The following is a 16,302-nucleotide window of genomic DNA, read 5'->3' on the forward strand; positions in this document are numbered from 1 at the left end:
CTTGCAGGGATTCATTAACATTTCCAATTAGGGATTTAAGGTAAAATGTTCTGCAGTCTTAGGTAAAGGATCTTGCAGCATATCCGGTACAGAATTATTAGTAAGTTCAGACAAAGCATGCCTTTACTTTCGTGAAAAATATGCTTTGAAGCAGTAAAGGAATAGCATACTTCTTACCCTCTCTTCTATTTTTTTTAAATTTCCTAGAGGAAATGAAAAGGATTCTGAGAAAAGTAACCAAGGTCTTGCAGACAGGAATTTGCTTGCGTAATGCCTAGAGCTGATAAATATAATAAGCTGAATGAAAGCCATATGATAGACGCAGATGAAGCTCCTGTTCAAGATGGGCACTTGGGTTCTCGCTGTTGTGTAGGAATGAGAGCTGCTGTCCTCAAGCTTCGCTTTGCGCAGTAGCACCTTGAGTATAGCTGAGCCTGTTCTGCGGGGAGGTTAGCTGGCCAGGGGCAGCAACTCAGAACAGCAGAGGTTGTAAACTTAATCAAAAGCATACTGACTTGGCAATTTTCTTATATAGAAGAAAAAAAAAAAATGGAGTTTTACATACTCATGCTTCGTAAAGGAAATTAAGCCAAGGAGGTATCAAAGGTGTTCCTATCTGCTTGTTTTAAAGTGTAATTGGATGCAATTTCTAAGGCATTATGCAGCCACCAGGAGCCCAGCATGCCTTCTGAACCACATTTTGATAATATCTTGCCAGTGAAATGCATTCATTCACCTCTGTCACTTTTTCTGTGCTGCTGATGCTGCCTGACGGTTTGCTGGTAGAGATTTGTGGGGAGGTTTAGACAGGGAGCCTGAGTAAGTCAGCGAAGTAAATGTTGTTCATTTTTGATGGAGAATATTGATTTAAAGCCTTCATGCTGAAGAAATTCCTGCCAACTTTAATGTTTCGTATTGTCAGAACTTTGCTTGTAGCCTCTGTCTAAAACAGCTTGTTAGCTGTTTTCAGTCAAAATTATATGCAGGTGGATACTAATAAGACTACTAGATTATACTCTTTTCTTGTAGAAAAATCTTGGAGGTCAGAATATACAGCACATTGCAAGTTTACATGCATTATACATGTAAAAAGACAAATAATTATTGTGTGTGGCAGAGACAATTCTTCCTAGCACTAATCCAGGCTATAAAACAACACTGAGCTACTTGAAGGATTGCCAGAGGTTTGTTTCAGGTTTTTGTAAGTAGCCAGTGAAATACATGCTTGTCTGTGTTACCCTTTGGGATTTAGAAATAAGGAGTAGGAGAAGAGAAGGGAGAGGCTGCACAGCTGGATCCCCTGGTTGTTCAAGTCAGTGACAGGACTTTCATTCTGTATAATGAGAATTGGACTGGGTCTTTGGACATCCCCTGTTTTCCAAAAGGCAGTGGGTTTTGTAATTTTTAAATTGGAAAGGCTTTAATTTAAGACAATGGAAAATAAGCCCTTTCTAGTGCCTTCTAAGGTACGGCAGGGAACAGTACATAACAGAAAGGTGTAAAAATAATTGTACTGCTTCTAGAGACTCTCATCATGCCCTGCCAAACATCTTTGCTGTGAAATAAATATGCAGTTTCTTGAGTTCTGATCTTGGTCTGATGGTCATTATGCAGTACCAGGAACCTGCTCACTTCAGAATATGTGTTTTCCAGCATCACATAAATACTTTGGGATTCAGAGTTTCATGCAGTCAAGTCATGAAATGAATAGTAAGAGACCAAGAGTGAAAAAATGGTTAGAATAAAAGCTTCATGTGAACAGTTAGCATCATCAAGGTCATATCTCAAGGAAGCTAAGTTTAGCCTCAAGAAACCTTGATTCTCTTTTGTTTTCTAAAAATGAGAGCAGTTCTTAATGTCCTCCATGCCTGGATATATTCAGCTGTTCCTGAGTTGGTCTGATTTTGTCTGGGTCCATCCTCTCTTTTTATCACTTTGGTAAAGAATTAATAATTCTGGCTCTTTTTTCTTTTTTGTCTCCTGTGAGCAGAAAACTTGTGGACTAAAGATGAACCCTGGTCATCTTACTACACTTACTATGCTGAATGTCAGACAGAACATGCGCTGGGCAGCCAAATGCTTGTCTGAAAGTGACCTGATCTGCATCCATATCAGCATGTGAGAGCAAATCAGGATGGCAACCTGTCCTGAGCATGGGAGAAATGGAGCTAGGGATTTTCCCTAAACTCTTACTGAACTTGCACATCTTGGTAGTCTTGTGTCTCTCAGCAAACTGACTGTCCTTCCCTTCTCCAGTAGTGCAAGGCAGAAAGTGAGATATATTGAACAAATGTAATAGGCCTGAAGCCTGACAGAAGTGCAAAACACTGTTTTTTGTCCACGGTGGCTGCCTGTTACTATGGATATGTACAGACAACTGCAAGTGGTTTCATTCCTGTGGCTTTAATGAGATATCGGTCCTTAGCTGATATACGTTAACTGGTGGTCTGCATGCTCCTAGCCCATTGCAAATGCAGAATGTAGCTGCTTTGAAAATTATCCAAGTATGTTTTACTTTCCAACTGCAAAGGGCTGGAAGTATGCATACTTGCAGTTGGCTTGGCTCAGCTGATGAGCTATAATGCACTCTGCCACACTAACTCAGAAGCCTGCCATTATCTCAAGGTTTCCTTCATACAGCAGGAACTGTGACTCGACTGTGTTTCTAGTAAAATTGTAAAGAGACAACTCCTCGCTGAACTGTGTTTCTTTTTTAAATAGCAGTTGAAATGAAGTCATCTAAAGTGTTCTCATCAGGCCATAGGATGGACCGAAGCATCCCAGCTGATGACAATATCTTGTCCTCCCGATCTACTGACTTCACCCAGGACAAAGTAAACGGGCAATTGCATAGGTATGATTTATCCAGAGGAGTATCTAAAAGTGCAAGAGGAGTCTGAGGGGACTTACCAGCTAATTCCATGCTGCTGTAAAGACAATCTGTGAAGTCATTTGATGTATGATGTAGTCTGGTCTGAGACAGCTGTGGTGGTTCTTGCCAAACAAAATACCCTTAGCTGTGCCAGAGGCAGCTGTTCGATTTCTAAGCATCTGGTCCAGAATGGGAGAAATCTCAAGCAAGACATTATTAATGAACTTCACATGTATGCACAACACAGTCTTCTGCAAATAAAACTTCCTGATTGCTTCCTTAGATGACTCTAACCCATGAAAAATTTATTAATAAAGAAATAGGTAGGACTGTGGGAACAGGGCAGGAATTAACTTGCAGAAGGAACAAAAATTAAGCATTTAAGTGGATTCAGAGCGTTTAAACATGCTGAGTTGCTAGCACCATTGACCAGAGTCCCTGATTTATCCATTAGACGGGTATATCAAGGGAGGCAATATTATGAGTTCTCCCAGCAATGGGTTTCAACTCTTCCTTGAAATAATTTCTGTCAAAGGAAGATGAAAGATCTTGCTCTCCTTCTCCTGATCATACCTTGAGCCCTCTGTGAAGCCTTTGTCATATGTAGGACTGTGATGTTATGTCTTGGATGAGAACTAGGAATTCATTAGCAATGGGGCCAAGGTTTACCGAAGTTTTTCAGGGCCTGCATGTGTCCTTCAGACATTAACAGCTTTTTCCTATAGCTAATTTGATTGGGCCAAGTTTTAAACAGTGAGTGTAGAGAAATTTTAAAAGCAAGTACATTCCAAAAGTAAAACACAGAATGGGTGGAGATGTGTTAAAGGAAAGGTTTTACCAACTCTTTATGGATCTGATTTTTCAGAAGTGCTTAGTTATTTGTGTCAGTTAAAGCTCTAGCACTTCTGAAAACTGGACTCTCTGCTTAGAGCTTTGTTTCCTTCTGGCCTACAGATGCCTGTGTGTGGTTTTGGGAGGTATGGGGGGTTTGGTGTGGTTTTCTGTTTTTGTTGGGTTTTTTTTTTTTCCCCCAGTTGTGCTGTTTCCATGGTGAGATCTGACAAATTATATATTGTCAACAAATTATGACTGGTTAGCAGCTGAAGTGCTTAGTAGTCATACCCCTATCCCAGCATTACTGGTTTTATTTCTGTTGTCTGTCCTAACAGTAGCTAAGCACATATTAATACAAATAGACCATGAGAATTTTATGGCCAAGTTGCTTGCTTTGTGATGGAGAGAGAGATTATTTTTCAGGCTTTGGCTTGCAAGAAGCAAGCCAAATTGGCAGCATCTTGCCCCCCACCTTGGTGAGAGGCTTTGCTTCTCTACAGTTATAATCTATTATTAAAAAGATGTGTCCCCAGTAATCTTTAATTTTTCTTCATAAACGTATGTCTAAATCTCAGTATAGGTGGATCTCTAACTAAAGGCATAGGTGCAGTATCCTGCAGAAGAAGATAATATATTTTCATTGCATGCTTCCTTAGCATGCGTACAGCAATTTGTATTTACAAATGCAGCCTCCAGTTACGGATATGGGAATGTAGCCATTCACAGTCCAAGCAAACAAAGGGTTTGCTACGTCAAGGGTGTTCTGTTAATATGTTGGTGTTGCAATAGCTAGAACTGCCTTTTCATTCTTTCATTCTTGGAAGCATACTTTAATTTGTTTGCAAAACAAACAGAGCGAATAAATAGCTGCTTTGGTCATAGTTTTGACCACTGTAAGAGATGTCTCCTTCCTACTAGCCAAATACCAAGTCCTTCTTAGAAGACATGTATGAGAAAAGGAGGGCTGAGTTGTGGTGATGAAGCAGTCACTGCTATTTTCCCTCTTCCTTAGCAGTATAAATTGGGAATTTAACTGCCCAGAGATCAGTGAAATTACGCTAAATCAGTGTGAGAGAAGAATGAGGCCCTGGTAGTGACATGTCTATTGCAGTCGTTTTATTTCCACAGGAAATAATGCATGTCAGACTGGCAGCTGCCTCTGCATTGCTATTCCCTGCTGCATTTTGATCATGTAAGAATATAGGTCTGTTGTGCTTTTTAGCTAATCAAGGATAAATTTGTAATAGACTTGCGTTTACAATTGTGGCTGGCTGAAAAAGCCTTTATTTTTTTATTGTGACTATGTCCAGTATAATCATAATAAAGAGCTTAAACTCTGCAGGGCCTTCTTAGGTCTCTAATGGTCTTGCTTTTCTGACAATCTGGTAAAAATGGCCAAAAGTCCAAGTGTTTTTCTCTTGGAGAAAATGGTCTAACTCATCTTCGTATGTTCAGGTCCTGTCACGTCTCCTGGTTGATTATTCCGATCCCAGTGTCAGTCTGTTGTGCACTTTTTTATAGACAATTATTTCCATTTTTCCAAGTAAACAGTTTTCTTTCTTCTCAGTGCAAATGTAGATTTCTCTGTGAGTTTGTGGGTTTGGTTTTTTGTTTGGTTGTTGGGGTGGGTTTTTTTGTTTGGTTGGTTTTTTTGTTTGAGCACTTGCTCTGAAATTACCACACCTTGTCATAAATGACTCCTTTACCAAATACTACAGAACATTTTCCCACAGTAGATTTTACTTCTTCTTTCTTCATCTCATCAAGTTCTAAAGGATAGCAGTTCCAAATACAGTAGCAGTATGCAGCAAAACAAATAGCAGTTTTCTGTGTTATTCTGAGGATTAATTCTTTTCTGTTGATCTTGGCCTATTTATTGATGTAGTAAAATATGGGGTGGTTCTGTGACACCTGGGCGCATGGAGACCGAGATCTGCTCTGCACTCTGTCAGAAAAACAGCAGGTTTTTTTCAACTTTACAGTGTTTGCTACCAGCTTATTTCATATAATCCTTTCCCGAAGAGTTTGTAAAGATGAGAGCCATCCTGTGTGACCACTGTGTATCTCTCTCTTTGGTAAAGTATAGTGACTCTGGTTGCATTACTTTGCTTTGTTGCCAAAGCGCTTACAGTCTAGCTGCCTAGTGACTGCGCTGAAACTCTGTGAAGATCGTTGATGGCTATAAAAACGCTTTTTAGTGTATGGGAATACAGATCCAGGGTTTTGTTATCTATTGCTGAGTAAGGGAAAAAAAGCTCATTTGTGGCTGAAAAACTGCTGTGAGGCTGTAGGATCTTCCTTTTTTGTCTATGTTAGCATATCATAGTACACATAAGATTACCATGAAGAGCAGTAGTGAACTGAAAACCCAGCTCTTGAACCAAAGTGAATAAAATGACAAAAAAGCAATAACAATGAGACTATTTTATGGAGAGAGATATTTCAATATGTCTGTGGTCCATGGCTTGGGGTTTTATCTAGCCAATCTTACTTTTTTGGTTTTGTTTTGCTAGTATGTTTCTGCTGCCATCTGCCACCTCCTACTTTGAAATGAGACAAGTGCAATATTTGTAATACTCAGAGATAGGTAGAGGGCTGCAGAGATGGCTCTTAGCAGGCCAGTTAGCTTGTCTCTCTCCTTAATAGTTAGCATATACATATGCAAAATACAGACAATTAATGCTATTTAAAATACAAAAGAAACACTTTCTCAAATCTCCCTGCAAGGTGAAGCAGGGGTATGGAAGGGCTAATCAGCACTGACTCAGCAGCATTCCCAGAGGAGGAGGAGAGATTAAATGTCTTGAAAATCCTCCTAATCACCCTTTCTGATGGTCACAAAGGGTTCTTTTGATGGAGCTAATAACACGGGGCCCTTCCATTTTAATCGCCTGTCTTTAGATGGCACCTTTTTCTATCTCCTGCCTTTGGCTCTGCTTTTTTTTCCTTTTTAAATATGATGAGCTTTTTCATGTAGCTGTTATTTCAGTTTAACCTTTTCTCCTTTTAAGAGAAAACTGACTCACTAGAGCAAACATGAATATAGATTCAGAATTATTTTAGAGACTTGCTATTTTCTGGTAGCCTCCATTTTTAGTACCTGGGAAAGAATATGATGATGCTGGGGGCAGGGAAGGACAGTGTATCCTCACACAGTCATGGACTAAATTTTAAAGAATGGTGTTCTTGCAGCACATGCAGACTGTGAAATAGCAGCAGCTGTTTTATGTTCTCAGTGTGAACAAGGAACCTGTGTGCTTACGGAATTTATTTCATAGATGCCATCACAGCTTTTTGCTCTTTTGACAAAGCCTTCAGGGAGTTTTACAAATCTTATCACAGCTGGGAGCCAGGGAGGCTGTCTGTGTCTGCCAAGATTGTGACCTATACCTAGGAGAAATAATAGTGTCTGTGCCCTAACTGGATGTATTCCTGTGCTGTAGCATTTCTATGTGTTTTTTGCACCTCAGATTGAGTCTCTGTGTGTGATAAATACAATGGAAAACAAGCTAAAGATCTCTTACTTGTTTGCAGGGGACTTAACTGAGCCTGTTCAATCCTGTTGTCCAAAGAGCCAGGTTTGAGTAGGATAGGCAGGTCGATACAGCCAGGTTTAGAGGCTGTGCGGTGAGTACATGCCCCAGGGCAGTAACTGTGGTGCCATGTTCCTTTCCATTTGCAGTCTCCCTAAATTTTGAGCAGTCTATCATTCTGTCACAGCATGTGCTGCAGGTTTCACTTGGTTGCAGACTTACTATGCATACATATTTCTTCATGCATTTCTAACCTTTTCCATCTCCTCCTACAGCGAATTTCCCTCAGCCTTCACCAGCAAACCCAAGATCCCTCGCACTCCTGAAGTGCGGAGCACCAGCCCTAGAAAGGGAAAGATCCCAGCCATTGCCCCCCAGTTCTCTCAGTCTGGACCCCAACAAACAAGCCATCCCAGCTCCTCAGGATCATCCACAAAGAGCAGACAGAGTAAGTGGAAAAAGTCATCATTCTGTTTGTCAGTCCTTAAGGTGGGAAAGGAGGGAGTGCTGTAGTAGCTCTCCAGGAATGAAGTCGTATGCTACCAGTGTGCCAGGAGTATATGACGTTGTACTTGTCATCTGCAGGATGTACAACCATGTAATTATATCCTGCTGAACACTGCTCCTATTTCCAGGTTGTCATGTGAGCAGTTAAGAGACATGCTTTTTCCTGTCTCTGGGTGGAGAAAAGCGGCCCAAATTCTCAGAAGTTTGGGGGGAAGCTTCTAGTCTCAGATTAGACTTTCCTAGATGTCATTAGACTTTTTCCCTTTCTTTAGACACTTGTTCACTCCGCTGTGTAACTTGTTTAATGTTCTTGAATTTGGATCCCTGGGTGTGTCTACACTGCAACTGAATGTAGAGAAGATGGGCTCAGGGCAGCCTAGTAAGCAGACAGCTGAACATGGTGTGCAGCTTGTGGGAGTCATCATTCTGCTGGAGACTTGTATTTAAGAACCATATGGATGTGTCGTTGCCTGAAGAGGTTTAAGCAGTACTAGTTTGCAGTGGGCTCAGTAGAGAGGAGGGCCATGACTTGAGGTTAGAGGGAAAGGATGGATGTTTGCTTTAAGTCAGCCAACAACAAGCCCAGTAAAGTGGAAATGTTGATCTCAGATGCTCACACAACAGTAAACACGTGTATGGTGTGTAAGCTGTGGGGTTTTTTGGGGGGGAGGGGGAATTTACAGGATTTATAAGGGATTAGATTATAAGACTGCATTCTTCAGTAATGAGTAAGCTTTTTCTCTGGAGTGTGGATAGCACTAGCTGGATTCAAATACACCTCTGGGTCCATCCTCAATGAAAATGGCAGGAGCTATGTGCTGTATATTCTTATTCCAAACATATCGTAAGAGGTTTAGTGATGATTATTTGATCACAATGTAACGTCAGGTCTATTTTTTAGCTGTAACTGTTATCTTTAAACATTTCACAAAAACATGGTAACTCATAATACCTTGCAAACCTTCCCAAGAAATCTGAGGTATATGTATATCGTTAGCTCCTCATTACGGGTAGGGAAAATGAGACGCAGAGAATTGAAATAACCTAGTAAATCAGCAACAGAGCTGGAAAGAGCTTCCTAAGGCTTCTGTGTTGCTCACTCGCTGTTGTTCCACATAGTTGCATGTGCAGGGAGATGGGGTGGTTTCATTCAGGGAGTACAGGTGAGGCAATGGAAAAGAATGTCCTTGGTGGTTAAGGGAGGTTTTGACCTAGAGACTACTTGCTTGAACAGTCCTGTGCTTAGGTAATAACTGCTTTACTTTTGCTTCATATGCCCTGTGTTTTACCTCCAACATCAGTGCTTTCTGTTTCTGTTTCCTGTCATTGGAACACTGTTCTGCCCTGACTGAATGTGGTGTTAACACCTGAGAGTCTGTCCCTTGTTCCTGTTTCGGTTCATTTACAAAAGCACTAGCTCATTGAAAAGGAGAAGCTCTGCTGAAGAAGGGAAAAGCATAGTGTGTGTGTGTGCCCAAAAACTCCTCTGCATTTTCTAGTTTCTCCAGGGCAGCTTTACACTCCTGGGTGTGTGTGTCCTATTAAAGATGCGACATACATATGTTGCTCTCATAGGGCTCTGGAGTAAGTTCCTTTTCCAGTGGCACAGTGTATAATGTATTTTATTAATGTATTTTATTTTGAAATTGCATTAAAGCAGAGCGTGATCAGAGTTCTACATCACTTGGGTTTCTCTGTTGAGCCAGTATATGTAATTTGTAAGTCCAGACACTTGAGCTCTTCTAACTTTTATTGGATAGGATTTGTCTTACAATATACCTCTTATCTTTGCTGTGTCTGTGCATCCTAAAGCAGGTATAGCGGGCATCACATCTTACTATGTGTCCATTTACCTTTTCTCCTGAGTATTCTATTGGGGTTCCAGGTAATTGTTTTCTATCTGTCCACATGTGCCATGAGACAGACTTGGTGTCAGCAATTGAATGTTAAACTCTTATCTTCCTGCTAAAAATAGCAAAGAAATTATTTTGCAAACAAGTCATCTTCCACTCACTTTGTGTATATGTATCCTGCATTGCTGTTTGCTGTCACAGAGCACCTCCTAGTTATTGTCCATGTTGCAGGGCCTTTCACACAGGTTTTCATGGTTGGGAAAAGTGAGAGGAAGGTGATAAGGACCAAATTTTTAAAGGACTAAAAAGGGCTTTAAGCACCTATGTCCAAACCTGGTAATTAAATTCCCAGCTGTTACTTAAAGGTGCAAGGGGGCATCTGAAGCAGGTGAGCCCCTAATGTTTCCCTAGTAAAGCTCTGTGCTACTGTTCCTTTAATTTCCTAGCTGACTTATCTGTAAGTCAAAATTGGTATCAGCTGCACAGATATCAGCAATCAGTAGATTTCAGCAATTGCTGCCTCCCATTTGCCTGCTGCATAGGTATGTAGGTTTTTACATATCAAGAGAGACTGTCCCAGTGGAAGACTGTCCTCAGTTTGTGGATTTCTTGGTATTTCTGGAGAAATACAAGTTTTTATAGCTGATGGGCATGATGAGAAAAAGATGAGTTTCTGATTGTACTTAACTTGATGCGCTCACTTATTTTAGAGACATATTTTTAGCTTGCTTTTAATATTTATTATAGGTGTATTTTCTGGAAATAAGTTGCTTTTACATAAACCTAGCTGAACTAGCAGGACTGCTCCTCTTGGAGCATGGAGTGTGTGGAATGCCTGAGGAATGCAGAGGAAGCACAGGTACTTAGTGCAGCTACGGGCCTGGGGCGAGATTCCTGCCTGAGATGCAGCCCGATGCTGTTAGCCGAGCTCTAAAGCTGTACCTCAAAGCAAAACCAAGCTCCTCCAAATAAAACCAGCCATGCTGGGATTTTCTGTAGATTCCACTTCCTAGCTGGTACAAGGATGACACATGGCTAGAACATAAGGTGGACCTCCAAATCTAGACTTTTTCAACTGCACATATGTGCTCCATGTGGATGTGGTTGAATGGTTTAATCTATTCCGTTCCTTACTCTGCACCTGTTCCAAGCCCCTCTGCACGGGCCTGCTCAAGCTGTTTGCAGTGTACCAAGTTCTGTCTAGGGCACAGTGGAGCTAGAGTAGGACAAAAATCTCTACTGGAAGAATGAGGAATGATTTTTGTCAGGGGTGTCACTGGGCCCTGGTGACTCCCTGCTCCTCCACAAGTTCTTTCAGTGTCCCCTGACAGGTGGTTGCCATAAATACATCCTGCATTTTTAAGTTGCAACGTCAGTGGTTAAGGTGCCTTTGTGCATGTTCTTTGCAGTGTTTGTGTCACTGTACAGGTTAAACAAGTGTTGCCCTCAGGCAGCTCCTGTCTTGAAATAAATCCTGCTTTCAGCTGACAGACCCTTTCTTGCTGTTTTTCTGCAGGCAGCCAGTCCTACAGGAAGTGAGAACAGTTCCTTTCCTCGAGAATCACCTGTCACATTGTTGAAGGACAGAGCCAGCTTCCTGTAATGAGCTTTACTGGCGACCTACTGAGAAGAGAGTGAGGTTATTGACATGGCACGGTGTACATCTTGCACAGTGGTTCAGGGATTATCTGATGGGATGCATCTGTTGTAGTCTCTAAAGCTGGCTAAGACAAGGGCCTTGTTATTACAATTCAAGGTCTCAGCAGCAGCCCAGGACCAATATGGGAGATGAATATAGTCCCAATGTCTCCGATAGTTTACTCTAAAGTGACATTGCCACTTTGAGAAGAAACTCTTGCTCTCTGCCTTCTGTGTCAGAGTAAACGGCCTTTGGAGATGGTATGTAGGGGTCAGCACAGGAGTCTGACCAAGCAACTGTCTTGTTTACATATTGCTTGCTGAACTAGCCTGCCACTTGCTTTTTTAAATTATGCCTTTGTGAATGAGTTGGGGGATACCTGTGTTCAAAGGATCTGCACTAGGAGGGAAAATGTACGCCATTTGTGCAGAGCCTCACTGCCTGGAGCAGTCTTGTGTGGAGTGAGATCTGTGTTTGGCCACCAGAGACTGGAGAGAAAGTATTTCATCAACTTCTGATTGACCTGTGGCAGTTGAAAAACACTGTGCCAGTGCCCAAGGCAGCATCCATGCTCACTTCTGAGGATCTGATCAGCAGCTTTATCTGCAGCAATTACTCCTATTCCTTCTTCCTATGTTTTTTTCTTAATTCTATGGTTTAACATTTGTGGAATGAATAATCCATTTTTTCCACTGGAATGTAGAACTTTGTTTCTTCATTCATAGAAGAAACCATGAGAATGTGAACAGATCGGCGGCAACTTTCTCTTTACGTGTGGCTGTGGACAATCTTCTTTGATCTTTGTTGCTTTTTTATGTTCTTCACTTCTGAGCAATGACTGGTTATGTCTTTATGGAATTTGTGCTGGTCTTCAGTGAATATGAAGTGCTGGCTAAGCAAGAGGAAGCCCTTCACTAAATAAAAAACCAGCAGTTAGTTCTGCCACTGAATTACAAAGCTAGTGCTGTTTGTTGTTTCTCTCAAAAGTAACAGTGAAGAGGAAACGCTGAAGTCTTCAATGGGGGTTGGCTTTTCAGTAACATCCCCTCATGTGACACAGCTGTTAGGACAACAGCAACAACTTTTCCAGAAATGCAGTTTACCTTGAAACTTGGCTGCCGCTGCGGCAGAAACGCACAAAAAGCAGGGAGTGTATTATTTGCCATAGGCAGACTTCAAAAGCAAATGCTTTAACAGGTACAAAAAGGGAGAAAGTGAGGCTTTTGTTTTGGAGTTTCACCTTGAGAAACAAACAAGTGGAACACAGCCTGAAAGGTAAAGCAACTCCAATAGTGAGACACTACCTTCCCCTAGAGTAAAGAGTTGTAAAGCCACCAATCATTTCCATAGGATCAGAAGAAAGCTTTACGCTTCTGCTGAGACCTTGAATTGTGCCTCTTGGTATGTGGTGGCAGCTGAAGAGCGAAGGCCGTTTCCTCGTGTGATGTAGTTGCCATGACACACCACGCTGTGTCTGATGTTTGCAGAAAGGGCTCCCACACACAAGTTCAGGTAACACCTTTGGATAATAAAATTGGAATCAGGATGTTTTGTAGGAGAAAACATCCCCCAGTTTAAAATCTAGTCATACTCATGTGGAAGTTACAATTTACTGCTCGGTAATTTCAGGGTGTCCACAGGCCTAACACAAAGCAGGCAGGGTACAGGTGTTGCTTTCAACTCCCAAACCACATAGGACATAAAGTGATGGTAGACACTTGATAGCCCCAAACCACATAGGACATAAAGTGATGGTAGACACTTGATAGCCCCTGTTGCATAGATCTCCATGCTAGACAAAGAAATCACAGAATATCTCTGACTTGTGCTTAGATTCATCCCCCTCCTCTCAGAGTTGATAAACACAATTAATGGGAAAATGTCCTCTGGTTCACAAAAGGGCAGTAGTGGAAAACAGTCATAAAAACTCACCTGGTGGTTTTCCAGGGTAGGCAGCTTTTCTTTTTCCTCTGAAATGCTGTCTTTTTTCCAGCATGTAATATCAGTGGCCAAGTTGTTAACGCTGAAGTGCTAAGCACATTCATTTGCATACGCAGATAACACAGAATGCTCCAGTGGGTAACACAGAATGCTCCAGCAGTTGAGTTTTATTTATTTTACAGCAGTACTGAGCTTCATGTTGGAGCAGATCTGATTCTCTGAGATGCAGAGCAGCTTTTGAAAAGTATTGAGTGCAGACTATTTTTTTTGGGGGGGGGGACGGACACGACAACAACCCCAAAAGCTCACTGGCTTTACCATTAGTTGAGGTCAAAGCTGTATCACTCCTTACAAGTCAGCTGAAGGTGGTTGGTACGTACGGCTACAACTGCTCCAGCAGATCAAGATTCCTGAAAAAGAAAATGCATCTTGCAGAACTGGACTGAAAGGAACAAGCTGAAGTTTATGTACTTGTGTGTTTGTTTCTTACTCGGGCCTGTTGCAATGCAGAACTCTATATGTACATTTTTCCATGTTCAACTCTTAGATGTTTTGGAATGTGAGTATACATTTTGAAAACTGAGACTATTTTTTATATTAATGCTTAAGAAACTTCATTTTCCAAATACTTGAGAGAAACTATGGATATGCTTAGAAATAAATTATCAGCTGAGCAGTAATTTGAGAGGCCAACGAAGTAATGTGTCCTCCTTTTCTCTGTCTTGTTCACAAAAAGTCCCTGTGATGCCAGTCGGAAGGTTTTGACGCTAATGAAAAATGTTGATTCTGCCGCTGTTAGTAGGACTCCACTATTTGGGGTTGAAAGGTCCCTGGGTAGAGGGCAGTAACACACACATAGCAAATTCTGCACCTCACGCTTAAAAGTTGTTAGGTATTTTTTGTACTTGCCATGTAGAGGCTGCTGCTAGATACAACACCACCCTGGTAAATTCATAATGGGAGCAGTGGAAATTGCCTGCCTGAATGAGAGGGGTGTGATTGTACTTAAAGTGGCTGCGATTTTGTTTACACTAAGCAAATACAGTTATTGCATATGACACACAGATTTGCAAGGGAAGTTTTTCTGGGACCAAAGTGCTATGTGGTGCTAGCATGCCTTTTGGATAGAACTTCTCTATATTCAGTGTAATTTTGTTTATGGACAGTGTTACATGAGACATAAACTGCATAAGTCTATTTAAATTTGCATGCTCATTCTGTACAAGTGCTTTAAAATTATCTGGCAGTGACAGGGTAAAAATGCTTCTAAAGGGATTTTTTTTTTTTTCTTTTTGATAGGTTGGTTTGTTGGGCTTCATGAACAAGGGTGTGCCTTTGTTTACATTTCACTCTGGTTTATTATTGATAAATTCTGTCCTCAACAGTTTTGTCTCCACCTGAGTTGAAACCACAGCTCTCTTCTGTTCAGCCTGGCCTGCCTCTGCAGAGGTAGCATTGTTTACTCAGAAGTGTTGCAAAGCAGGCATGAACCACTCATTGTTCATGGTCTCTCATGAGGAGAGCCCAGGCATGTGGGATGCCACCAGTGACATTGGTTTGGTGTCAGAAGTATTATTTGTTGGAGGATTTAGGTGTGTAGGGGAAGACAAGCAAGGAAGTTCTCAGGAGGAAACATTGCTGTGATGGGGAGGGACAGTGGTTGCTTGGTTTGGCTTTGAGTTGTTTTCTTCAAAATAAGTTCCACTAGTCTTTATAAATCATGGTGGAGGTTATAGTGTAGAGATAAAAAGTGCTGTGTTGCATTCATGCACATCTTTGAGTAGTGGTAGCAGAAGAGCAAACAGGCTACCTTCCTCCCAGGTATTTAAGTACATCCAGACTTACCTTTTAGCTTGCGGCTTGAATTCATCTTTGAGCCAGAACTTCCTGGCAGTTTGGACCATCCTCACACGTCCTTGCAGTCTGGCTCAATATTGGAACAAGCCCTTTCCCAAGAGAGGAAATGTTGGAGAGCTGGGAATTACACCTTGCTCAGTGAGCTTAATCTAACCGAGGAGCGTGAGCTCTGCAGGCCGCCTTGGACACACCTGGCTGTGCCGTGTGGCACGCTGAGCTCAAGGAGGTGTGTGGGCATGGCTAGCAAAGGGGATATAGATGTAGCCTTGCAAACCTCCACTGACCCCAGTGGGAACTAAGTACCAAAATAGCTCTGTGACTAAGCCATGTGGGCTTCTCCAGGCCATGCTGCACTTTCCTAACCTCTGCTATTCATATAAATTGTAAAAGGAGTGGGAGTCTTGAGAATTTATTGATGGATGAGAAACAGCAAGATGTTTCAAGGCAAACAAAACAGTACTTAAGACCAGACTGTTCTGACCAAGCTGTATGGGAATCTGCTGCTAATAGATTTTAAAAAGAAACCAACTTCTGGGTGCAGAACATAGAACATTGTCCTACTGTGTTATCAGACTAGTAATTCTTCTAGCCTGGCATCTTGTCAGTGGTTGGGATCCGATGTTTCAAAGCAAGTTTCTTCCCAACTCCAGGCTGCTTTCTACCCTGCAGTGGAAGGACATTGTATTCAGTTACAGGATCATGATCCAAATTTCCGCTCTTTAAGGATCTGATGCTCTCTAAACAACAGGCCAAGTGGCACACCCCAGGACATCTAATAACTTTCTGGAACAGGTCCTCCTTTTATTACAAGTTCCCTCAGCAGTCCTTGGCATATGGTCCAAGTTTCCAAGAAACTAGGGCGGTAATTTGTTGCAGTGAAAGTGAAAATGCTTCACACAAATGGTAAGAAATCCAGGTGACTGCTTTAAATGCTTGTTTTGTTCTTATCTTCTTCAAATACAGGAAATGCCATTCTGATAGGATTTTTAAGTCCACAGGTTTGGGGAGTGTCCGTTATTTTGGTCACTCTGAGTATGAGTGACCTAGCACTGTATTTAACTTAAAAAATGATTTCCAGTATGTCTTGCTGGTTTTAATTTTAAAAGCCTTTAAAGTGTTACTTCATTTTATTTGTTTTTCTTTTAATGATGCCGAGAGCTAATAAACAGGACAAATAAAGAGGAGTGGATACCTGAAACAGTAACATTTGTCCTGCAGATGTTTCAGGTGCCTTATATATTAGGCTGTAGCTGACAGCTATGAATG

General features: G+C 41.5%; 1 protein-coding gene across 4 annotated transcripts in view; it reads left to right on the forward strand.

The window, feature by feature from the left end:
* The window catches only part of ARMC9 (armadillo repeat containing 9), a 73,448-nt gene extending 59,572 nt beyond the window's left edge, over nucleotides 1-13,876 (forward strand). For 3 of the 4 annotated variants that reach the window (XM_076341180.1, XM_076341179.1, XM_076341181.1), the window contains 3 exons: nucleotides 2,722-2,854; nucleotides 7,515-7,687; nucleotides 11,116-13,876. In XM_076341180.1, the coding sequence (XP_076197295.1) occupies nucleotides 2,722-2,854; nucleotides 7,515-7,687; nucleotides 11,116-11,138 (329 nt within the window). In that variant the 3' untranslated portion in view covers nucleotides 11,139-13,876. The remainder of the gene's footprint in view (nucleotides 1-2,721; nucleotides 2,855-7,514; nucleotides 7,688-11,115) is intronic. The other variant, XM_076341182.1, reaches the window with a different exon arrangement.
* Nucleotides 13,877-16,302: the final 2,426 nt, after the last annotated feature.

This window comes from Aptenodytes patagonicus, chromosome 6 (assembly GCF_965638725.1).
Source record: "Aptenodytes patagonicus chromosome 6, bAptPat1.pri.cur, whole genome shotgun sequence".
Taxonomy (NCBI): domain Eukaryota; kingdom Metazoa; phylum Chordata; class Aves; order Sphenisciformes; family Spheniscidae; genus Aptenodytes; species Aptenodytes patagonicus.